This window comes from Eubalaena glacialis, chromosome 12, assembly GCF_028564815.1.
Source record: "Eubalaena glacialis isolate mEubGla1 chromosome 12, mEubGla1.1.hap2.+ XY, whole genome shotgun sequence".
NCBI classification, from domain to species: domain Eukaryota; kingdom Metazoa; phylum Chordata; class Mammalia; order Artiodactyla; family Balaenidae; genus Eubalaena; species Eubalaena glacialis.
The window spans coordinates 14,160,926-14,185,323 of NC_083727.1; the positions used below are offsets into that span (position 1 = coordinate 14,160,926).

The window sequence follows — 24,398 nt, forward strand, 5'->3', positions numbered from 1 at the left end:
TGTGGTGAGATTTGAGCAATCAAATTGTTGTGGTTGGGCTCTCACCATATGCAGAATTCTTCCTTTTTCTCCTTGAGAGACTAGGAGTCCGCCATCTTGAGGAATCTGAACGCCATCTGATCTTGTGTGTAGAGCTCATTTATGTGGAAAATGAGTCCCACCGCTATGATGAAGTGACACGGTAAACTTGGATCTTAGGAGAGGCTGTGAAATTCAGCCATGTAATTCAGGAAATTGCTGGTCATATGTCCCTGACTCGGCCTCCCACACAGTTGTGCCTCTGCTGTGGTGTGGATGTAAGATGCTCTAAGTCAGCGTGGTGGGCAGATGAGATGGTTCTTCCCTTTGCCATAGGAATGGCTTTAACGCCTCTAGAGCATTGCTCAGTCTGACATAATCAGGCAATTATCTTCCTTTACCGAAAGAAAGAAACACAATGGGAAATCAGACATGTCAGGAATACGAATTTCTTTTCAGTCTTACATCTGAGATAATTTCTCAATTCTACCATGAACAGTCATGATGATAGATCATACTGTATTATATTCTATATTATTATCGTTGCTGTTTTCTTTCTGGAATATGTTGTAAGGCAAGATGCAATGGGCTGAAGGCCAGAATTAATTCATTGTGGTCATCCTGGAAGCTCTTTCAATGTTTTGGATGTATTTCTTACTTTCGTTACTTTCCAAAGAGTCTATGCAGGAATTTCAAGAGTGGTTTTCTAGAATAAAGGCAGCGGCAAAGGAATCATCAGATAGAACTGGGGACAGCAAAGTTCTGGAAGCAAAGCTCCATGATCTTCAGGTATGCAAGCTGGCACTGCTTTTCCTTCTTCCCTAAACTGCACTCAAGTGCCTTCAAGTCAGACCTAAATCATCTATTTCCCCAAGCCTTATTTTCTTCAAATTTTTCTTCTTCCCTAACAGAATGAGGTTTCTTGACTGAAAAGGAGATAGTTAATATATGAAAAGTAAGTTGAGAAAATGTTAGAATTTCAGAATTTCTAGATCCCTTTCCTCTCTTTTTTAGCCTGTTGATCATTCTTTGGAATTCATTCGGAACTAAACCTAATTTCAGTTTTTATAGCAGTAAAAGCATAAATAATTGTATCTATTTTACATCATTATCATGAAGGAGTTTTAAGAAAGAAGACATGGCTTGTGTATTTTAATAACCTATCATCTAAATTCGGAGCTATGATATATTCAAATAAAAGCAATAGATATTATAGATTTTATAGGTGTTACAGACAATGAAAAATGTATGAATTCTGGTAAGAGAAGGCCGTTGTGACGCAGAGGTAAGAATGATTGACAGGAGCCTAGGCTCAAATTGAGTTTTGGCCAGGTTTTTCAAGCGACTAATCTGAGCAAAGCACTGTGTTAAGTCTTATAAAAATAATTTTAGAAAATTAATGAGGAACGTGAGGATTTTGTGGCCTAATGGGTGATGGCAATTATGTAGATAACTCATTAGCAGTCAGGGTAGGAAGAGCATTATAATACAGGAAGCAGTTTTGCAGGAGGCATGGTGAATTCAGATGTGGAGTTGTCCCCTTTGAGGCTTGAGATGCAGTGGAATTCCACGAAGAAAAGTCTGAGTGACGATCGCAAATGCCACCGTGGAGCTCAGTGGAGAGGCAGGGCTAGCACAGCAGTCCTGGGCTTCTTTTGCTCTGTTGAAGCCATGCCCATGCATATGATCTTCCAAGGAAGAGGTGCATACCAAGAAAAGAAGGGATCTGAAGACAGGGTTTTGTGCGCAGGGGGTCAGACAAGGAGGAGGGGTGGAGACAGGTAACCAGTTGAAATATGTCACACTAACCATGTGAGGAGGTGGAGCCTGGACCAGATTGGGATGGTGGGAATGGAGAGAGACTGAGAACAGACCTTGATGAGAGCATCCTCCTTTCCAGCTCGATGTTGCTCGCAGTTGGTCCTCAGTGGTTCCAGTGACTGGCTGGCACCGCCCTCCATTCTGAGTCTTGATTATATCCAATTGTATACATCGTTCTCACTCCAGCCTTGTTAAAGGCCTTCTTCCTTTGGGCTCTGTTTTTCTTCTCTTGCTCCACTTTCTCAGGTCAGAATTGTAATTAATGCTCCCATGCAGCAGGGTCTTTGAATAATAACAAATATTTTCTATTACCTTTATTTCCCGAAACAGAACCTTTTGGACTCTGTCAGTGATGGGCAGAGCAAGCTTGATGCGGTGACTCAAGAAGGGCAAACTTTGTATGCACATTTGTCTAAACAAATTGTCAGTAGCATTCAGGAACAAATTACAAAGGCTAATGAAGAGTTTCAGGCATTTCTGAAGCAATGCCTTAAAGACAAACAGGCTCTTCAAGACTGTGCTTTGGAACTTGGGAGGTAGGTTGTTTTGACAAGTGTAGATTTCATCATACACAGAATATATTTTCAGGATTTAAAGACCCATTGGGAATAAACAAAAAATATTTGAAACTGTGAGTTTAAATTATAATAAGTTTTGACCTTAAGTACATGTTCATACTAGGACAACAATTGATTGCTCAAACTCTGATGGCATCATTTGGCTTTATTTTCTATATAGAAAAAGAAAGGAATTATATTCACTAATAATTGTTAATGGCATAAATGCATGTATTTTTTTGTCTGTTTGGCTAACTCAAGATGTTAGAGTTTTGATACCCAGGTTTTAGATTACCCAAGTCCTTTCCTGTGTCTCCTTCTGCTGGGTTGGAATTACGGCAGAAAACGCCTATTGTATTTCTCTGGATCAAGATTCCAGTCAGGAAGCTACGTCAACAGGGGTGAATATAAAATTAGAAAGAAAAAAATTTTCTATTTCTAGGAAAAGAAAGATGTCAGTATAATCAAAATGCCTTTTTGGTTGGAGAGTAAAGTGCCTGACTCTTGTCAAGGTTTCTTAGAGAATTTACGTTGTTTTCAAAACTTAAGAGCCCTAGAGCTCTTGTGCCGCATTCAAATCCCCATAAGGTACAAAGACACAGAGGTGACTTTCCCTTCTTTTCCCAGGGCTTCTACTGCCCCATTTATCCCCGGGCCCCAATTCAGGGTCTTTGTAGTGAGACACAAACTTGAGTGCCCACTGACAGGGGACTGTTATCTTGTTGGTAATTCCCAGCTATAATTACCAAGGAAATCAACTCAGCAAGATAAGGTGCTTCTTTTTTTTTTTTTTGCTTGTATCTCAAGAGAAATGTCCAGAATTTGTCATTTTGTTACTGAAATAAGTGATAATTTAATTGGCTTATTGTCGAGTTTTCTTCTCTACTTGAAAATTCATGAGATCTTAATTGCCATAGACGTTGTGACCTCAGATATTGGAATTTATTTACTATAATGAGGATATTAAAATTTCTCTAAGGTGTGTTTGTTTTCTTTAGCTTTGAAGATCAACACAGAAAACTGAATTTTTGGATCCATGAAATGGATGAAAGATTAAGTACAGAAGACTTAGGAGAGAGTAAGCAACATATTCCTGAGAAGAAAAACGAAGTCCATAAAATTGAAATGTTTCTGGGAGAACTGCTGGCTGCAAGGTAGGGTGCAGAAGTGGAATAGATTCTTTCCCTACTAACAAGTGTTTGTCTGTCTGGTTGGTTGTGTATTTGGGTTGGTTGTTGGCTGGTTAGTTGGTTAGTTGGGGGTGGTTATGTTTCTATCCCTGAATGTCTAGCATACAAATGATTGTGCAGTGTTTCTATGGCAGTGTGGTGATCTGGAGAGAGCATCGGGTTGGAGGTAAGGAGCTGTTCTCCATCCCAGTGACATCTCCCTTTGCTCAACAAATTGGACAGGCCACTCATTTCCTATGTTTCTTGATATTAGCTTTTAAGCATTGTGATAATAATAATGATAATAATAAAAAATATATTTTCCTCTCAGGGGTTATTATAAGGGTATAAGGTGATTATAAAGATACCCTTCATTTACAGAAATAAGTGAGACCCCAATTTCCATATATTCTTCACACACATCAGCCTCCAGCACCATTTCCAATCCACCCCATCCTCGTAATATTCTTAGTAAAGCAAAAGGTGTATGGTCATGTAGTCTGGCTGTCCTAGAGGTTCATTTTCTCCACCGCAATATTTGTCTCCTTATTGCTTGCCAACTGAGCAAATGTTTCTGACTCCTTCTCGGGCAGAGTTCTCCGGCCTATGCTTTGGACTCCACCACTTTCATGGCTTTGCTCCCTCAATTTACACTCCGCCCCTGGCATTTTCAGTTGCTTCGTTGGAACTCTTGCATTGGAAGATAGAACACTTTCCACTAGGGGAGGGCAGCTTGAGCCAAAACTCTTTAACTGTCTCACTGTCGTCTTACAGAGCAGATACACTTTGAACAGCAAAAGGCTGGTATCCAGCCTGCTTGATCAACCAAATCAGCAACCGTGATCAACTGAGCAAAATTTGCCTAATTCAGGTCATACTCATTCCGTTTCCTCTGAATCCTCTTTTTGGTCAAACATGCTAAGTATTCCTTGTCTTGAAAAAAACAAACATACAAACAAGTATACAAACAGAACCCATACTGACAGCTGTTGTTGGTGAGCTAGTTTGATGACTATTATAAAGTTTCCCTGGAATGTTTTGGTCCCAACTCTGTGAGCCTTTACCATGGGGTAAACACTTTGTTGATTTTGTTACTGAACTCAGGTTAGGCTTCTCATCACTCAAGAATCCGATACTGAGAGACAAGTGTTGGGTAAAAGGAAAGATGGCTTTATTGAGGAAGCTGGCAATCCTGGGGAGAAGGTGAACTCATGTCCCAAAGAACCAACTCCCCGTTGCCGATCAGAGGGCAAGAGCTTTTAAAGGAAAGCTTCAAGGGTGCGCAAACAGAGACTATGTGCCAAACAGTACAGTTAGCTTCTAGAATCATCTTGAAACTGATCATGCAGTAAGTAGTCTAGTCAGTGTCATATTGATTATTTTAAGCACAGTTAATTTTCAATTCCAGGGTCGGTTTGTTACAATTTCCTTGAGGCCAGTGTCTGGAACTGTGCAAGCCACATATTCAGTACTGCTCAAGATGGAGCAGCTTATGTCATGGCTACAGTCTGGTCATCATGCAGTTAGCTTTTTCCCTCTGGTGGAGGTTTCGGTATCTGCAGAACAACTCAGGAATGTGCATCAGACACTTATCTGTCTTCAGGGAGGAACTAAAGATTCTGTGCCTCTACTGTCCTAATCGTTAACTGTTTGAGCCTGCTCTTTTGTGACTCAAGGAGGCCTGGGAGACTACAGCTTTCCTATGAACAAAGAGACAGGGGACACAGAAGGGCTTTTTTTTACCTGGGAGGGCCCCACAAGGTCCTGCTCAGTTTCAATTTTATAAACCTCAACCCAATGGTGAGTATCTCAAGGCCAGAGACCATCAGGTCTTTATCATCTTTATCTAGTATAGTGCCAACAATAGAAAATATTTGCTGAATTAACAGAATAATAGCATTATTCTAACTATATAACTTTCTGAAAATTACACTGCACTTTATTTACTTTTTAAATCTTGACTCTTGTTTAGGTACAGTATGACATGGCCAGACCTACTTCTCTCCTCCTTTCAAACATTTGAAGTGACTTTACATATTCTTCTTGAGCTATCACTCTCTGATATTCCAAGACCAGATGCTAAGAGTCCTTAGGTGTATTTGCTCCCAGCTTCTTTAGACCTGGCTGCTTCTCCGGAAGATCCTAATGTGCCCTGCTGGTCTCCCAGCTTCTCCAGCTGACTCATCTGACTTCTTTCACTTACTTGCCACTTGCTTCTCCCAGTCCTTTGGATTTTTTTTGTCATAATATTTTCCAGTACTTCTCATATCTTGGGGGGATGTCCTGTATTTTTAAAAAGAACACCAAACTTGAGAATCATTGAATTTTTATCATCCATTAAGCAATTCTCCTCGTGGTAACAAGTGATATCTGTCATCTTGAATTATTATTTAACTCACATCTTTGCTTAAGCCACCTTCATGTCTCACCTTCATGTCTCAAGCAGATTACAAGTAAAAGAGATGTATTTTAAAGAATACGTAATGTTGTATAAGTCTTATGTATCTCACAGAGGCCCATAGGATACTCTTTACATAGTAGGAAAAAAAAAAAAAAAAAGAGACAATGTAGGAGATGGGCTTCCTATTCTTTTTCTAGCATTCACAACAGTTTGTGTTATGTCATCTGTACTCTCCCTTCTGGTATCCCAGGCATTTCCTGATAGATGTGCTGATTGGAATTCAGACATCCGTGAAACAAGATGAAGCCTACCCAGCCACATATGATAGTGTTTTCCCTTGACCTAATTAACATAACCCCAAACTGAGATGAGAAGAGTTCCCAAGATACAACAAAGGAACCCATAAGTATTCATAAGATGGCCTTTTGAAAGAAACTTTTTTTTTTTTGGCATTTTATCTCTGCCAAACATCGTGCTGGGTCCTGGGATATGAGATGAATGTAACAGCCTTGGCTTCTAGAAGGTGAAAGCCTTGTGGATTGAGACAGAGTATATGAGGTGACAGAGCAAGACAGGCAGAGGGCACCCAGAAGAGGAGTCATCATGATGCTTCCTGGGGATGTGATAACTGCACTGAGATTTGAAGGGCCAATTAGAGAAGAAGCAGAAGAGAGCAGAAGAGTTTTCACGAAGGAATAGTCTCCGTGTGCATACAACAGAGCGGAGTGTCTGGGGAATTTCAGGGAGCTGTTTATGGTTAGAGCATTAGCTAGGAATGGAGAAAAGTTAGAGATCGGCTTGAAGAAGCAGGCCTGGGCCATTTCCTGAAGTGAATCCCTAACAATACAGTGGGCTGGCATCTGGGCATAGCACACAGTGAATCAAACCCCCCGTGTGAACTGACTGCATTCAGAGAAACCATAGGGAACGAGGTAGCCAGCCTTCTGAGGGTCCCCAGCATCCTCACTGAAAGGCATGTCAGCTGTCAGCTCTTGTCTGGTCACTGCTCTAATGTCAACGATCACTTGTCACTCCCCTGCGCTCCAGAATGTCAGCATTACATTTTTGTTTGTTTGTTTTCTTTAGAGAGTCTCTTGACAAGCTTTCCCGGAGAGGGCAGCTTCTCAGTGAAGAAGGCCATGGCGCTGGGAAAGAAGCCCGCCTGTGCTCCCAGCTCCTCACTAACTATCAGAACTTACTCCGAATGACCAAGGAGAAACTCCGGAGCTGCCAGATGGCCTTGCAGGAGCACGAGGCCCTGGAGGAAGCGCTGCAGAGCATGTGGTCCTGCGTGAAAGACATGCAAGACAGACTGGCCTGTGCAGAGAGCACCGTGGGGAGCAAAGACGCCTTGGAGAGGCAGCTGTTACAAGTGCAGGTACGCGGGGCACCGGCCCGACACCGATGCCTTCGGAAGACTTTGAGTCGATTCACAGACATTTTAGTTGGGTCCTCGTTGTTCTGTGAGCCTCCACATGAGGATTATGTGCGCAAAATGGAGAAACTGGGCAAAAAGGATTTGGAGGGATCATTTTTCTCTTTTGTAAAGGAATATTTTTGTTCAAATAGCTTTGAAATAATTTTTGAGGTTTTTTAGTAAACATTTAGCAAACATTATGGAAAACCTACTCTACTCGAAGCACTATGCAAGTTGATAGGAATATAGAAACAAAAATTAGTCCTTGCTTTCTAGGAGTTCACAGTTAGTGGGAGACACCAACTTGTAAATTGTTACTTGCCGTGCAGCCTGTATGTAGGGGCCATGACTGAAGCACAAAAGAGGCCACCAACCCAGCCTGCAGTCAGCGAAGGTGACCTTGAAAAGCAGAAATGAGCCAGGCAATGAAAACGGGACTGTTAAGTTTTTGACAGGTGTGTCTTCATTTTCAAAATGACTTCTTTTTTCTCTGACGCAAAATTCAGTAAAGTTCCATTTCTAGGCTAGTGGCCCAAAGTTTCCCAAGAACTTAAATCGGAGTTCATCTCTGACTCCCAGATTCCCGGACATCTAATATTTAAGTAAGGTGTTACAGTGCCGTAGGGCACAGAGTTTGACGTTGTTGTTGTTTTTTCATTTTAAGATGAGTAAGGTGTGCCCTACCTTGATTCTCACGGGAAACATAGCTGTTTTTTAAAACATCAGAAGGTTTTAGTAATCCTGCTGACAAGCGTTCATTCTTCCTTCATAGGATATTCTCCTGATGAAAGGTGAAGGGGAAGTTAAATTGAATATGGCCATTGGCAAAGGGGAACAGGCCTTGAGAAGTAGCAACAAGGAAGGTCAGAAGGTGATCCAGACTCAGCTACAGATGCTTAAAGATGTGTGGGCTGACATCGTGAGCTCCTCCGTCCGTGCTCAGAGGTACAGAGCCTATTTTTAGTGTTTCTTTGCCTGACTCAAACCCAGTGGCTTAGTAAAATGATGGCGCAGCGCTGAGGGTATCCTGCAGGAGAGTTTCCAAGCATATTATTAGAGCTAGTTGTGTGCATGTCTGTCTTTGCCTAGATGGTATTTTCTGTAACTGCAAAGGCCAGTTTTGTTTGTTTGTTTACTTGCTTTGTGTGTGTGTGTGTGTGTGTGTGTGTGTGTGTAATATTTGCATCTCCCATAATACCTCTCATGGAATCGTACGTCCTTTCAATTCATCAAAGCAAGGATATGTGGTCTTTAACAACTTTAATAACTTCTTGCTTTTTTTTTTCTAGTGAATTTAAACATTTAATTTTCATATATTAATGGTTTTTCTTCTTGCATTATTTATTCATTCATATCTTTCTCCTATTTTTTTAAATTTTTATTTATTTATTTATTTATTTATGGCTGTGTTGGGTCTTTGTTTCTGTTCGAGGGCTCTCTCTAGTTGTGGCAAGTGGGGGCCACTCTTCATCGCGGTGCGCGGGCTTCTCACTGTCGCGGCCTCTCTTGTTGCGGAGCACAGGCTCCAGACGCGCAGGCTCAGTAGTTGTGGCTCACGGGCCCAGTTGCTCCGCGGCATGTGGGATCTTCCCAGACCAGGGCTCGAACCCGTGTCCCCTGCATTGGCAGGCAGATTCTCAACCACTGCGCCACCAGGGAAGCCCTAACTTTTTGCTTTTTAAGGGAAATGAAGTCATTGGCAACTGTTGAGCTTACATATAAATCTTTGTCTCAACCGAAGTAGTATCACTGACACTGGGGATATGGAGATATGGGGAGAGTATTTGACCACCCCAGCGATGGGGTGTCCTGGCATTTAGTGTGAGGCCAGGAGAGCCGACCTCCTGCAATGCGTGGACATCCTCACACAAATATCAACCAGCTCACCCAACCCCACTGCACTAGACGCTGAGGAGAAAGTAGAGAAGATACGGATTGTTACACCAGGTGTTGTTGTTGTTGTTGTGTTATATTTGTGAGTGGAAGACTTTATCTTCCTCCCTCTTCTCAGAGTATCAACAAATAATCTGGCTGGCTTGTTGGACAAATGACTTTCAAAAGTCATACCAAAATACCAAACCCATTCGAGGAGCCCATTCTAAAGGTTATATGTTTGATCACTGAAGAAGTGTGTGCTCAATATGATCTTGATAAATAGATGAATAAAAGATTAAAGTTCATCACAAAACAAAACAACACTGCAGTTACTCACTGCAATGTAAACAATGAACCACGGTTACAACTAAAATTTGGGGAATTGTGCTTTGTTTTGTTTCCTTTAAATATGGAGCATAGGTGGTGACTCCCAAAGTCAGCAGGACTTGAATCTTCATCACAACTCATAATGGTCAGCAAAGAAAAAAATCAGATCCCATGATTCTGTTATTCTGTAGAGCAGACCGCTGGAGCATGAACTAAACTTCCCAATGCTTGGCAATAGGCCAGCTTCATAAAAGTGAATAGGAATATGGGTGAATGTTTTCCTGATGCTAGAATAAAATGTTAAACACAAGAAGCAGATTCAAATCCTTGATTTCCCTCTTTCAGCAAGAAATTACATTTGGCAATTGCATTCTGAGCAGTAGCAGGGCTCAAATTATTGTGCTAAAATAATGAAACTGAACGAAGTAGGTTTTGCCCTCTAAGTGCTCAGAGGCTAGGGTAGGATACCTTCCAAAAATAAAAATGAAAAACTGACTCAGATTGTGTTACTGAAATGCTATGAGACTGTGGAAGAAGTCAGGGCTTGGGGTAGCTTCTGGAGAAGTGAGATTGATTTGCACTTTCTAGAAAATTCTTTGAGGAAAGAAAAGGGCTTTAGGGCATGTATGATGAGGTTTCTATTGATGTAAAAGGAACAATTTGAGCAAAAGGAACAATTTGGAAGTACATTCACCGCAGATATAACTCCAGGATCATAGGATTATATGCAAGGGAGGGTGGGAGGGGTCACTGAAAGTGAGTTTAGAATAGTTTATAAAGCTAAATATTGGAGGTGTTTTAAAAATGCCAGTCTGGAGAGCCTTTTACTTGACTATCAGGAGAGCTATTTACTTGACTCTTACTTACGTGACTTTAGTGACTAAATTTCTTATATTATTAATGCACTGAACCTTCATTCCTTCACACATTCAACACAGGAGCCCTAAACATTGTGCATTATATCCTTAAGTGAAAAATCAATCTAATTATATTATTTACCCAGAAAGAATACCTTACATTTTTAACTCCTGTCACTAAATAATCATCTGACTTTAATAAGATAAACTGAGTCCAAGAAAATAAAGAATTGATGTATATTAAATAAAATTTAACTGATGCCCCAGAGCTGATGTTTTATCAATGTAACACATATATGTGTCTGTTCATTTAGACAATTAGCATTTGGAAGACAAATCCCCAGATGCATATGTGACTACAACATCTTCAAGTTTGACGTAGATTTACTTTCATTTGAAGAAACTGTGTTGTGGGTCAGAGGAGTAATGTTTCTCCCTGCACTTAAAAGCAGTGTTTTCATCACTTACAATAGCATTCAGTAAAACAGCTTACATGGCTGCAATGCCCTCGTGATTGGTTTTTAGTAGAGATGTTAAGATAACTTATTTTTATAACATGTGACGTTAATTCTAGCACTTTAGAGTCTGTGATTAGCCAATGGAATGACTATCTAGAGAGGAAAAACCAGTTGGAGCAGTGGATGGAATCAGTGGATCAAAAGGTAGAACATCCCTTGCAACTGCAGCCTGATCTGAAAGAGAAGTTTTCCCTTCTGGACCACTTTCAGTCCATCGTGTCTGAGGCAGAAGATCACGCCGGAGTCCTGCAGCGACTCACTGCCAAGGCCAGGGAGCTCTACCAGAAGACTGAGGATGAGTCTTTCAAGGAAACAGCTCAAGAGGAACTGAAAACACAGTTTAATGATATAATGACCATTTCCAAGGTTAGTGCTTTATAGTGAAGAAAAAAACTTCAAGGTTCAGGTAAAGAATACACTATGGGTTGAATTATAGGAGAACTGGCTGCTCTGAAACTATGTGTACCTTTAGTGAACAGGTATTACATAAAGGGTCATTTCTCACCAATGAATGCTCATGAATTTTTCTCTTTCTGCAATTTTGGGATTATTTTTTATTCTTTGGTTTTTCATCTTTCTCCACTTAGAATGTTAATCAGCCCATTTCTTTTCTTTGTAAGATTGCCTGAGACTCAATTGTCAGTGTTTAGAGTTCTTTTTCTTTTGCTGCCACTTACATTTGTTGTATCAAAGCAAGTCTAGTTACCTCCCAGATTTCAATCATGTACCAAGTATTTTGTTTATTTCTCATTTTAGTAAAAACTGCATTTTCTTGTTCTCCAGGAAATAGGCTCCTTCATGTAATATCAAAGTTTTCTCTCAGTTCTATCTCTGAATCATTACTTTCTTCCATGAGTTTTCTTTTGTATATTTGTGAGAATGTTAAAGAAAATAAGGGAGAAGTTTTTCCCCCCCCCCTCTTGGTTTTCCTTTTGGGAACTATCTTTGTATTATTAATACTACAATTTTTAACATATGTGTTAGTTTATCTTAATTTTTATTTTGGTAGTGATTAAGAGCTATAACTTTTGAGTCAAAAAGACCTACATTTGAAATCTGGCTTTGACCCTCTTTTGGATGTATGACTTTGGGCATGTTACTTAACCTCTGTAAACTCTGGAGGTCCCTTCCTGTGATATAGTGTTAATAATAGTATCTACATCATACGGCGGTTGTGAGGATTAAATGAGCAAATGCATTTAAAGTGCTGAGCAGAATACTGTACACAAAGGCAACACCAATAATTACCTGAATAACAAAAATAGTTATAATAATAATAATTAAGTGGATTATTAGTGAGGGATGTTAGTCAACATTCATTAAGCATAGATTTTTATTCTAAGCTAAACTAAAAAAATACCTAAAGGAAAATGGTTGCTTCTTCAATGTCTTTCAGTCTAATTAAAATTTGATCTTTTCATTTAAAGATATTAAACATAGAGAAAATTCAGGAATAAGAATGAAATCTCAGATCATTAAGAGACCTGTTACCTTGTCTGATTTCAGATTCTCAATAATTACTATTGTTAAATACTCTTTTCTTTGTCTACTAGGAGAAAATGAGGAAAGTAGAAGAGATAGTGAAAGATCATCTCATGTATTTAGATGCAGTCCAGGAATTCACTGATTGGCTGCATTCAGCAAAGGAAGACCTTCATCGGTGGTCAGATATGTCTGGAGATTCATCAGCCACCCAGAAAAAATTATCTAAAATTAAGGTCAGAAAATGGACAGATTTTTGTAACTTCATTGTTTCATCAATTCTTGAGTATCACACACCTGTGATAAAGATTCTGTAGATAAGATTTTTTATTTAAAATGTTTTCTTCCTATTTTTCATTTGTTGGTATTTATTACCTTGCCCTTAAGCAAGAGAAAAAAGGGAATTTAAAACACTTTACACTTGTGAGGAAAATAGAACATTGTCTGTAGATGCTTCTGTATGCAAATGTGCTGATTGCTGTAGCATCAAAGCCTAAGAAATATGCACCAGACTAGTGGGCTGACAAAACCAGATACTGTTTTCTAGCGCAGTGGAAGAAAAGTTTATGAAGTAAGTTGGTTAAACGCATTTGAATAATAACTGGGAAATGCCATTCACTTGTTTTATTCTGCCTTCCTAGCCAATAGCACGACAACATAATGGAAGACAGTACTTTAAAGGGCATTAAAACTATCACCTAGTTACTGCTTATAAGAGCAACTTAAAAAACCGAAATTCACATATCTGAGGGATCTGGAGCAAGTATATGTCTAGTTACTTGAACATTAAATTGCAATAATTTCCCCTCTGTGGAAATAATAGATCTTAATCTGAAAACTAGGCAGTGATGAAATCCTCAGTTATTTAGTTATAGATGAGGAAATGCTGGAGTACGTAGTATAATTGTGATCAGGAATGTGATAGCTAGAAATCAGAACATAAAAATAATAGTTGAAAAAAAAAATAGTTGATGATAACAGTAATAAATATATTTTGAGGATTTACTTTTAAATGTTCGGAGAGTATTATCTTATTTAAATCTTACAATGACCACATAGGTTTTAAATGAGATAATCACATAAAGCCACTTCTTAAATTCTTATTACCTGTGTGATTCCCTAGAATACTTTCATATCTTCCTCACTAATATTTTGATTTATCCATCCATTCATTCATCCATCCATCTATCCATTTATTCAGCCAGGGTTGTGCAGTCCTCAAGGCACTTGCAGTGTAGGAGGGAATGATGACGCACAAACTGATGTTTATAAAATAATACCTCAAATGTAGTGATAGCTCACAAGACTTTTCAAGTTCAAGCTCTAGAATCAGACCCTGATGCTGCATCTTGTCTCTGCTGCTTTTCTAGCTGTGTCTTTGGGCAAGCCACTTGATGTCCTCAAGCCTCTTTCTTAATTGGTAAAATAAGAATAACAGTAGTACCTGCTTCACAGAGTAGTTCTGAGGACTAAATTAGATCATGCGCATAAAGCATTTAGCAACATAGAACACTGTAAGAAAAGTGGATTTCGTAAATGAGTCATTTAATTGGCTATGGAGTGACAATGTGAGAAAAGTCAAAGGTGATGGTCAGGACTTTACCTAGAGTCAGCAGAGCTGTCTCCACCTGAGGAAAACAAGTTCATGCAGAGGAGACGGGTTACAGAGGAGAGGTGTTCAGTGTGAACAGGTGGCTTTGAACTGCCAGCTGGCGATGTCCAGGAGGTAGTTGAATGTTCAAGTCTGAATTTTAGATTAGGAAGCTCGATTGAAGACACAAGTTGGAATGATCAGCCCACAGTTTGTAGTTGAAGCCACCAGAGTGAATGAAGCCAAGACCTACGTATAAAGCAAACAGAATGATGCACACAGGACCAAAATCCAGGCATTATCAATATTTAAGGGGCCTCAGAGGAGAATTTCAAAGGGAGAGGGAGAAAAGAGTGGAGAAATAATAATGAGAGGGGAAAGGACAGTGTGGTGCCACCAGGGCCCCTGGTGGAGGCGGTGGTCACCGTCACAGAAACATCAAGAAGTGGCCATTAAGAGGAGGACTAATGACAGGACTTCCCTGGTGGTCCAGTGGTTCAGACTCCATGCTTCCGCTGCAGGGGGCGTGGGTTCGATCCCTGGTTGGGGAACTAAGACCCCACATGCCACGCTGCCAAAAAAATAAAAAAATAAAACATAAATAAAATTAAATTAAAATAAAAGAGGAGGACTAATGAATGCCCCCTGAACTGGGCAGTTAGGCTGCTTGGCGATCACCAAGAGCCATTTCCACAGTCAGGTCAGGAGAGAAACTGGATGACATAGATTAGGGAGTGAAGAGTAGGGTGGAAGACAAGATAGCAAGGATGAACTTGTGTTTTGAGATGTCGATATAAGAAAAGCAAGGAAATTCTTTTACAAAGGCTGCTTTCTGGGTTGCTCTTTTTCTGAAATGCTTTTATACAATACTTCAAAAAATATAGGAAATGTGGGAGAAGGAGCTGGCAGGAAGAAATTGGGGTTTGGGAAGGAGAATGTACAGCCTGACAGAGGTTGTCTATCAAAGTCCAGGTCAGGCCTGAGTGTAGGCTGGTGTGTGGGTGAGGAGGAACCTTGGAGAAAGTCAGATAGCGCCTCCTCTGTCCTTCAATGTCATCCCTCCTCACCCCCAGCAGTAACCAAGAAGAGGCAACTTCAAAGCCAAACGTGTATGTGTATGATGGTGTGTTATGTGCATGTAATATGTTTTTACAGTTTAAATACAAGATGGGGAAATACATGAAAAAGTCATTTCAGAACACTTTTAAATGATGATATCCTTCTTCAAAATCTGGATGAGTGGAATTAGTGACTGCAAATATCCCAAGGTCATGCAAAGAAAACTGGGATAATGCCTTAGAGAGTATTTTGGGAAACTGATTTTTGATAGTAGATACCCTCCGAACTCACAGAGGAAATTCGAAATCACTCACAGGGGAAAATTATAAGTATTTAAATCCAATAGTTATACCTAGCTCTTTTCAAAAAGTTATTTTCTTCATCAAATCACTACTTACCACATGCATTGATAAACAAAAAAGATTTTTAGCATCCTACTGCCGAGAAAAGGGTGATGAATGTGTATATAAATGCTAAATGTGTATCAGGATTTCATGAGAGTGTACTTTGGACTACTATATAAATACTTTCAAATGATCTATACTAAAATGTGGCTCTCATATATACTTGTGAGAAGATATATTTATTTCAAGCTAGTCTAATGAAATGTGAACTATATTATATAGATTAGCTAGGATATAGTTGTGTTTAACATAATTTGTTAAACATACTTCATACTTAATACCCCTATTTTTCCTATACTTGTTAATTTGTAATTGATTTTCTTCTGGAAGTTTTTTTTTCCTAATAATCATCTTTTCCTTAGATTTAATCCAGGAGCAAAGTCATAATTTTGTATTAATAATAACAAAATCCTGGCTTTAGCAGTAAATATGTAAATATATAAACATCCACATAGATTCTGTAAAAGGATCTATTCTCAGAAAGAAATGCCACTGTTTTACCTAATCAACAATTTATATTTTAATTTTATCCTGTTATCTTTTAGAGTATTTGTGTGCTTTAAACCTAAAAGTTACAGTTAAACTGTTAAATTTCTAGTGAGGTTTTTAAAAGTAAAAATAATGGTAATAAATGAATGCTGTCTAAAGGTTACTTTGAACTTTTGATTAAGTATGTCTGTGAATTATTTATTTTAGTTACTATAAAAATGTTTACTTAACGTACTGAAGTATTTGAAATGGAGTAGGGCTTATTCTTTTATTGTGATGGGTTAGCTTGATTCCTAGTGGAACGGAAGTGTGGTTTAAGCCACCATCTCGGGGAAGAAAATGGAAATGGGGTAGAGACATGAGCAGAGCACAGTTCTTTGCAATCCTTGTTCGCTTGTCTTGACCTCAACTTAGGGAAAAATAGGATTCACCCATTTACAGGAGCAATACACCACAGGCAAATATTTAAATCACTAACAAAATAGTTTCACATATTCAAACAACGCCTGATTTCAGGGTCCCTCTTTAGTCTGTTTCAGGATGTTGTGGCTTCCTCAACTCATTTGGCCGCAAACCTTGGCACTCACAATGATAATTCTCTGCTATCATGACTTAGGAGAAGGGGGATGAATTGATTCCAGTTCCTTGTAGCACACTGGCTAAAACTTCCTAGCAGGACAGGGTCCCCCTCTGTACACATTTGGAAACTTGCAGCCCAAGTGACTCAGAGCCTCCTCGGTTGCCATGGTGATATTCCATTACAGGAGCTGTTGGATTCCAGAGAGACTGGTGCAAGTCGCCTAAGCAGAGTGGAGTCGCTGGCCCCTGCAGTGAAACAGAACACAACTGCCAGTGGCTGTGAGCTCTTGGACACGGAGATGCAGGCCCTGCGTGCAGACTGGAGGCAGTGGGAAGACAGCGTTTTCCAAACTCAGACTGGCTTGGAGAACCTGGTTAGCCAGATGGCCCTTTCGGAGCAGGAGTTCTCAGGCCAAGTGGCTCAGCTGGAGCAGGCCCTGGGACAGTTCGGTGCCCTCCTGACAAGCTGGGCTCAGCAGTTAGCCCTCCTGGAAGGCAAGAACACAGATCAGGAGCTCGTGGAATGCTGGCAGAAGGGCCGGGTGAGTTGGCTTCCTGTTTTCTGCTTGTGGCTCTGCTCAAGTTTTGGTTTGCCGCTCCTTGTTGCTAAAAAATCCTTGCTAACTAAGAACATGCAACATTCAGACTTGGAAAAATAAGTGTTTACCTAATTAAATTTGTAAAGCTGATCTGTTTCCTTTTCTCATAAATCAAACCATTGTAAAAATACAGACATAAGGGAGAGGGAGTTTTTAGTTACCGTAAGAAGCATTTGTTGTAAGTGGAAATATTTTACTTTCATTCTTATGGTGTAAGAGTTTGTAATACTGTGTTCAGTCTGAAAAAATGGCCTATGGGTACAGGCATAAATAGACGGAGAGTTATAGCTGTTTTCCTGCCAGGGAATTATCTCTAACAATTAAATGATTGAATGTATAGCTTTGGAAGAAACGTTTGGTAGTCTCCTAAAGCACAATTAATAGTTTTCACCCTGGTTAGCTCTCCTGTGTGTGGATTTGACAGCTGTGCTTGAATTAACCCATTAACAGAACTCCTAGTCAGGCTCACCAGTTGCCTTGTGGACTTTTTTTTTTTTAAACTAATAGCTGCTCTTTCAGAATGTGAGGAAGGGAAGCATAAAAGGAAGAGTGAAGAATGGGCAGAAGCTTGAAGTCTTCTTTCTTTTACTGTTAAATAGTATCACGGAAAGCCTTTCGATATCTGCAGTTTTCTAGTGCTCTGAATCGTGGATGTCCTTAAAAGGAAGTTTAGTATAAACTTCTCTGTTTCTATTTATGTTATAATCTTTTCAAAATAGCTTCAGCCAGTATTGTAGTAAGTCATGTAGTATTTCCAACATTGTCTTGCTTTAAATCAAGTATTTGAAATATAGCACACCACAAAATAAAACTTTATAATCATCTCTTCATACTATTTTATTTATAATGTTTCTAGGTTATTGGTTGTTTCTTTGTTTGTTTTTTCCTGATGCCTTTCCTGTCCTTTAGGCTTAAGCCCTAGAATAAAGCACAGAAAGCAGTTCTGTAAAACAGGGACAAGGAAGTTGGTAATTGTCCCATGTGGTCAGTATTATTCACTCTGATATCAAAAAAATCAGTTATAATGTTTTTAGTTCTTTTTTGCTTCCCTTCCTTTCTCTTCCACTAGTATGAATGAAATTTTTAAAAAAGAAAGATTTGGTTGTGTTTAGGTTACATTACTATTCTACCATGTTTTCATTGATACTATTAGTGAAAATAATAGGTGAAGCCTATAAAAAATGCACAGGATAATGCAAAAGTGAATATGGACTTTTAATTGTACTAGTAATTCAAAGCTGACAGTCCTCTGCTTAAATCTACTTTCAGATTTGGCTTCAAAGTTCATACTTTTGATGACAGTACTACATTGCCTCCCAATATTCAGATTTTCTTTTCTGAAGAAAATAATGCTATTTTGGAGATAACATTATGCTGTACATCTTAAACTTATACAGTGCTGTATAACATTATGCTGTACATCTTAAACTTATACAGTGCTGTGTGTCAATTATATCTCAATAAAATGGGGAGAAAAATAAATGAAAAATAAAAAATAAAAACGGAGGTAATACATGTTCTTACCACAAAAAAAGAAATGGTAATTATGTGATGGGATGGAAGTGTGAGCTAATGCTCTGGTGGCAATCATTTCACAATAAATACATGTATCTCGTCAACACATTATACACCTTAAATTTATCTACAACGTTGTATGTCAATTATATTTCAATAAAGCTAGGAAAACTTTTTAATTTAAAAAAGTAGAGATAATACTTCCATTACTAAGAATACATAGGAAAAGTTTTACAAAATAATGGATTTGCCAGGGTTCTTTGGCATTGTTTTGCTGTAAGGGAGGGCTTGTCATTGTTGAAAATCATAAGAATAGTCACAAACCTTCACAAGTGTTTACTTTCTCTTCTGCAATTAAGTGATGAGACTCAAGAAATCCTTTAAAAAACAAAAATGGACCATCATCTATAAACTATATTAAATCATGTTGCAAAATATCTTGTTCACTGTTTGCAAAACTCCTATTTTTTAATATCCACTAGGTTATTAGTGTTAGAAATTTAGCCATTTTATTAACCTGTATAACCTTAAGGAAAAAAAATGCATTCTAGGACTTAACTGAAACAGAAGTATATGAGCTGATATTTATAAAATGAAAGACTCTGCTACAATGCTTTAATCTATGATGAAGTTTAGAAAAAATTTTTAGTATAAAGATTTGGTCAAAAGCTTTTCACTTTTCATATCATCTCATTGATAAATGACCACTTTGAATCTCTGGTTCTTTTTACTTTTTGGTATATGGTAGATTTCTTTAGTTGTTATAATGTTCTTCCTTAAATAAATGGTTCAATGTGGTGTAAAATAGTAGTTAGTGTTTTAGTGCTTGGAGTTTTGGAGAGAAACTTTCTAGTTATTATTTGTGAATTTTATACATAAAAATATTTTAGGCTCCTCTATGGCCCAGCCGCTAAGCTACATAACGAATTTTAAAACCAAGAACAGCTTCCCTCCTCTCAGAATCACAGTGTAGGTGGAAAGGCCAACAAACTCAAGACCACTGGGAACTGTGGATTGCAATGAGTGCCAACAAGGTGCTGTGCGTCCTCGAAATAAGCCCCTAAGAGGTGGGACAGAGGGCAGAGAATCCTTAGAGGAGCTGTGATTTGAGCTGAGCCTTGAGGTGTGATTACATATTGACGGGTGAGGTGGAGGAACAGCATCAAGATCCAGAATTACTGAGGAATGAGAAAACACAGAAGAGACAACTAGAGAACAGGATTCACATTAAGAGAACACTGTGCCATTCTAGAGAGTAAATGGGGTCTATGAGAGTTGAGAAGCAGAAGAAAAGAGATAACTGAACTGATTAAAAGAGTTAAGACATAGAATAGACCAGCCCTCGTTTCTCTTGTGTGGAGTGAGAAGGGAAATGGGCAAGGCCAAGATGATGCTTAGTTTTCTGATTCAGATCAGTGGGAGAACAGTGGTGCCATTTTCTAGGATGAGGGATACAACACAGACCTACTTTGCTGAGAGACATGGTTTTCCTACAAATCTAGGCCAGGTCTTGATAAATATCTCTGAGAATAATACTAGTAACAGCAACAGCTATCTGAGTAGTTAACTCAACTTCTTGCCCCTCCTCCTTAATAATTTTCTTTTTTTTTTTACCTTGGCGATACTATTACCCACATAGTCCCACTTAAATAACCTGCTGTCTTTACTAATTAGGCACCTGGTGTGCCAGGAATTGTGCTAAGTATTTGACACTGGTGATCTCATTTGCTTCTTGTGACAGTGCTATAAGAAGAAAGCTCTGATTGCAAAGCACCTTGTGTAACTCAGTAGACCATGACCTTGATTTCAGAGGTGCACTTGTCAGATCCCAACACTTTATTTTGGATTAAGTAGTCACAGTACTGTGATTATTCACGTCTCTCTCTCTCATTTGTTAAACTGTGAGCTCTTCAAGTACAAAAATTATACCATTTTGGGAGTGCCAGAATCCAGCAAAGTGACTGGCACATGCCAGACATTTAGCAAATACTTGATGACTGTATGAATGAAACTATGAAATGAATAAATTACTAGTTAAATTAGACCTCTGGAATGTAAGAAATTCTTTTTTTTTTTTTTTAAATTGATTGCTCAGATGTTTCACCCACTTTTTAAAAATAATTAATTAATTAATTAATTAATATTTGGCAGTGTTGGGTCTTCGTTTCTGTGCGAGGGCTTTCTCTAGTTGCGGCGAGCGGGGGCCACTCTTCATCGCGGTGCGCGGGCCTCTCACTATCGCGGCCTCTCCTGTTGTGGAGCACAGGCTCCAGACGCGCAGGCTCAGTAGTTGTGGCTCACGGGCCTAGTCGCTCTGCGGCATGTGGGATCTTCCCAGACCAGGGCTCGAACCCGTGTCCCCTGCATTGGCAGGCAGATTCTCAACCACTGCGCCACCAGGGAAACCCCCAGAAATTCTTAACATGAAAGTTAACCATACAAACTACATAAAACCAGTTGCCTTATGTATTTTTTAATCCCAAATAAGTATTGCTTTGCTTTGAAGTGATTTCTCTTCACCTTCACCTCACACCAACAATATTCATACACATCTTCCAATGGCCTAGGCAGACTGTTTTTTTGGTTTTTTTTTTAAACAATTTAGGCTATTTTTGCTTTTGTTTTTCATGTCCCACTTTAAGTTACTTGACCACTTGATCATTTGACTACCCGGTAACACTGGATGCTCAAGTGACTACCCATGCCTTGAAAAGGATGCAGCTTAACCAAGTGCTATTATATGCCTTGGGGAGTCCTGAAAATAGGTCTCATTTCTTTACTGAATCTACTGTGTTGGTTTTTCCCTCACTAATAATTTATGATGTGATTTATGCATGTATAGTATGAGGATGTGGAAATTACCCAGTTTAAATGCTTGTTTCTCTGTCTTGTTATTTCCTAATAGGAGATACTGGATGCTCTACAAAAAGCAGAGCCTCAGACAGAGGATCTCAAGTCTCAGCTGAATGAACTTTGTCGTTTTTCCAGAGACCTGAGTACATACAGCAGAAAAGTTTCTGGCTTGATTAAAGAATATAATTGGTGAGCGTGAACCTTATTGGTATTCAAAATATTTTCACACAAATAAGAAGCCAGAGGTTTGTTTATTTTAAGTTGTGAGTTCAGTAATAATATAAATTAATTAATCTTAAATACATTACCAAATGGTGTGAGGGCATACTCAGGACTGTTGACTCTGTTGAACATTATTTTAATCTACTTTATCATTTTTTTTCCTGCCATTAAATGTTTCAAATCATGGTTTTAGTCTTTGTTTGCAAGCATCCAAGGGCTGTCAGAATAAAGAACAGATTTTACGGCAGAGATTTCGAAGAGCCTTCAAGGATTTCCAGCAGTGGTTGGTTCATGCAAAGATCACTACAGCTAAATGTTTTGATATACCTCAAAATATTAGTGAAGTTTCAGCAAGTCTTCAGAAAATACAAGTAAGAGTGTGATCAATTAATTCTAATAATGGTGATGGGAATTCCCTGGCCGTCCAGTGGTTAGGACTCTGCGCTTCCACTGGAGGGGGCACGGGTTCAATCCCTGGTTGGGGAGCTAAGATCCCACAAGCCTTGCAGCCAAAAAAAAAACTATCCAATAATGGTGCTTAAGTGGTTTAAAAATGTGCCTCTAGATCTTTATAAGCATATTAAAGTTTGGCTTAAGAAACTCAGATTTCAGGTAAATCCCTGCTTGAAACAATTGATGTGTATGTGAAAAGAAACTAGTCCATTGATCTAGATGCATGCTATTTTTATATATTAATAGGGATTTAGGAAATGATAAAAGCTCTCTGTATGTGACAAGCATCGTGCCTGAGCACTCTAGGCAGATTTTCTCAGTACTTTTCACAATAACCATATCAGTTATATAAGATTATTATTAGATATGATACATACATAATACAATAATACATGAGTAGTATTGTACAAATAGGGTAAGAGAACCTTAGTCATTTAATATATACAATAAAAATTGTTTATTTCTTTTCTTTGATTATGTTGAGAAATAAGTAGTAAATTCAATGGATAAAGCATTTTATCATGCCTAATCTCTTACCTTTTTCTTTATAGGAATTTTTGTCAGAAAGTGAAAATGGACAGCACAAGCTAAACGTGATGCTTTCTAAAGGAGAACTTTTGAGTACTCTACTGACCAAAGAGAAAGCTAGTGGCATCCAGGCTAAAATTGCAACTGCAAAAGAAGATTGGAAAAATTTTCATTCAAATCTCCACCAAAAGGAATCTGCCCTAGAGGTATACTATAGCCAACCACGTGGATATGTTCTGTGCTGTTTGTCGTTGTTGCTGTCATTGTAGTTACAATACAGTGTATTGTATTCAATACCTCCAAATACCCTTGTTAATGATTTTGGTCATCCCTCTCTGAATATTAATAGATGACTGGATGACTCTAAGAAACAGCTCAGTGTTGAAGTGTGAACCTCACTGAGGAATTGGATAGCTTCTTGCATGGTAGGGGCAGTTATCACAGGCTTGCCCATGCACCATCCCACCAGGAACAACTGGTTTTACTTTTAGGCAATATCACTTAATTTTTCATTTGAAATCCCTCAATTTAAGAAGTTGTCCTAGGAGAATTGAACAGAAATATCCACGTAAGGCAATGCTGTGGCTGAGATGGTATAACTAATGCACATATCAGGTAGTAGGTTTTTGGAGCTCAGTATGCAAAGAGACAATGGTTATCTTATTTTATCCAGAGACAACATAAATTGAATTTATTATAATCATAACATGATTTCTGCCAGAGTGCAATTATATTTTTCTTGTGATCATCTGTTTTGTGTGGCAACTCTTCTCTTAGAGTAAAATTGTGAGGCACGGAGAGTATTCTTTTCCCTTTTAAAACAACACTTCCTAGCAGAATAGAGCCTTAATTTAATTATGGCCATAATTAATGCAGATGGAAATAATAATAAAAGAGAATTAATATCTGGAAAGAGAAAATGCGTGTTTCTTCAATTCTTCCCTAACCAGAGATCATTGTAATTCTCCTTTGTAATGGTGGCTATTCTTTCATGGTAGGCATTCTCCGTTTAATAGAGAGTCATAACCATTGTGCAGTGCCTAGAAATTTACTCTTAACCCTGCAGGGCTCGTTAGTGCAGTGTGGCCTGAGCTGTGAAGCATCTGCTGTTGAGGGTAGTACTGTACATCTAGCACAGATAGTGAGGTTACCTAGTTCAAGAGATGTCCAGGAGTAGATGAGTAAGTCAGAAATCGCCTGCCTTCCTACTTTTCTTATTTTTCTTCCTTCCCTCCTCCCTTCCTTTTCCTTCCTTCCTTCCTTCCTTCCTTCCTGTCTTCTCTCCATACTTCCTTCCTTTCTATTAGGAGTACACACATATTAACACCTATTGTGTGCCAGGCACTATGTTAGGAATACAAAAGGGTTAGTCTTTTCTCATTCCTCAGGGAATTCATTTTTTGAAGAGGGAAACAGTATATAAAGAGATGGTTGCAGTATAATATAGGTATGCTCAGGATATGGTGATCACTCAAAGAAGGATGCAACTAACTCTATTTGGAGAAGTCAAGGAAGGTATCCAGAAAGGCGACATTCTAACTGAACCTTGAAGGCTAAACGTTCTTTGAATTTGCCGAAGCTGACGTGCATTTCAGGTAGAAGGAATGTGCAGGGCCAGGGTGTCATGAGTGTCAACTATGAATGGGGGACTTTGAGGGGTTTGA

General features: G+C 38.8%; 1 protein-coding gene across 1 annotated transcript in view; it reads left to right on the top strand.

Annotated features, from left to right (window-relative positions):
• The window catches only part of SYNE1 (spectrin repeat containing nuclear envelope protein 1), a 448,877-nt gene that overhangs the window by 196,703 nt on the left and 227,776 nt on the right, over window positions 1-24,398 (top strand). Inside the window, exons 47-57 of the mRNA XM_061207647.1 lie at window positions 695-807; window positions 2,170-2,375; window positions 3,395-3,550; window positions 7,053-7,344; window positions 8,156-8,328; window positions 11,017-11,326; window positions 12,514-12,678; window positions 16,750-17,106; window positions 21,584-21,720; window positions 21,947-22,124; window positions 22,758-22,940. Of these exons, the coding sequence (XP_061063630.1) occupies window positions 695-807; window positions 2,170-2,375; window positions 3,395-3,550; window positions 7,053-7,344; window positions 8,156-8,328; window positions 11,017-11,326; window positions 12,514-12,678; window positions 16,750-17,106; window positions 21,584-21,720; window positions 21,947-22,124; window positions 22,758-22,940 (2,270 nt within the window). The remainder of the gene's footprint in view (window positions 1-694; window positions 808-2,169; window positions 2,376-3,394; window positions 3,551-7,052; window positions 7,345-8,155; window positions 8,329-11,016; window positions 11,327-12,513; window positions 12,679-16,749; window positions 17,107-21,583; window positions 21,721-21,946; window positions 22,125-22,757; window positions 22,941-24,398) is intronic.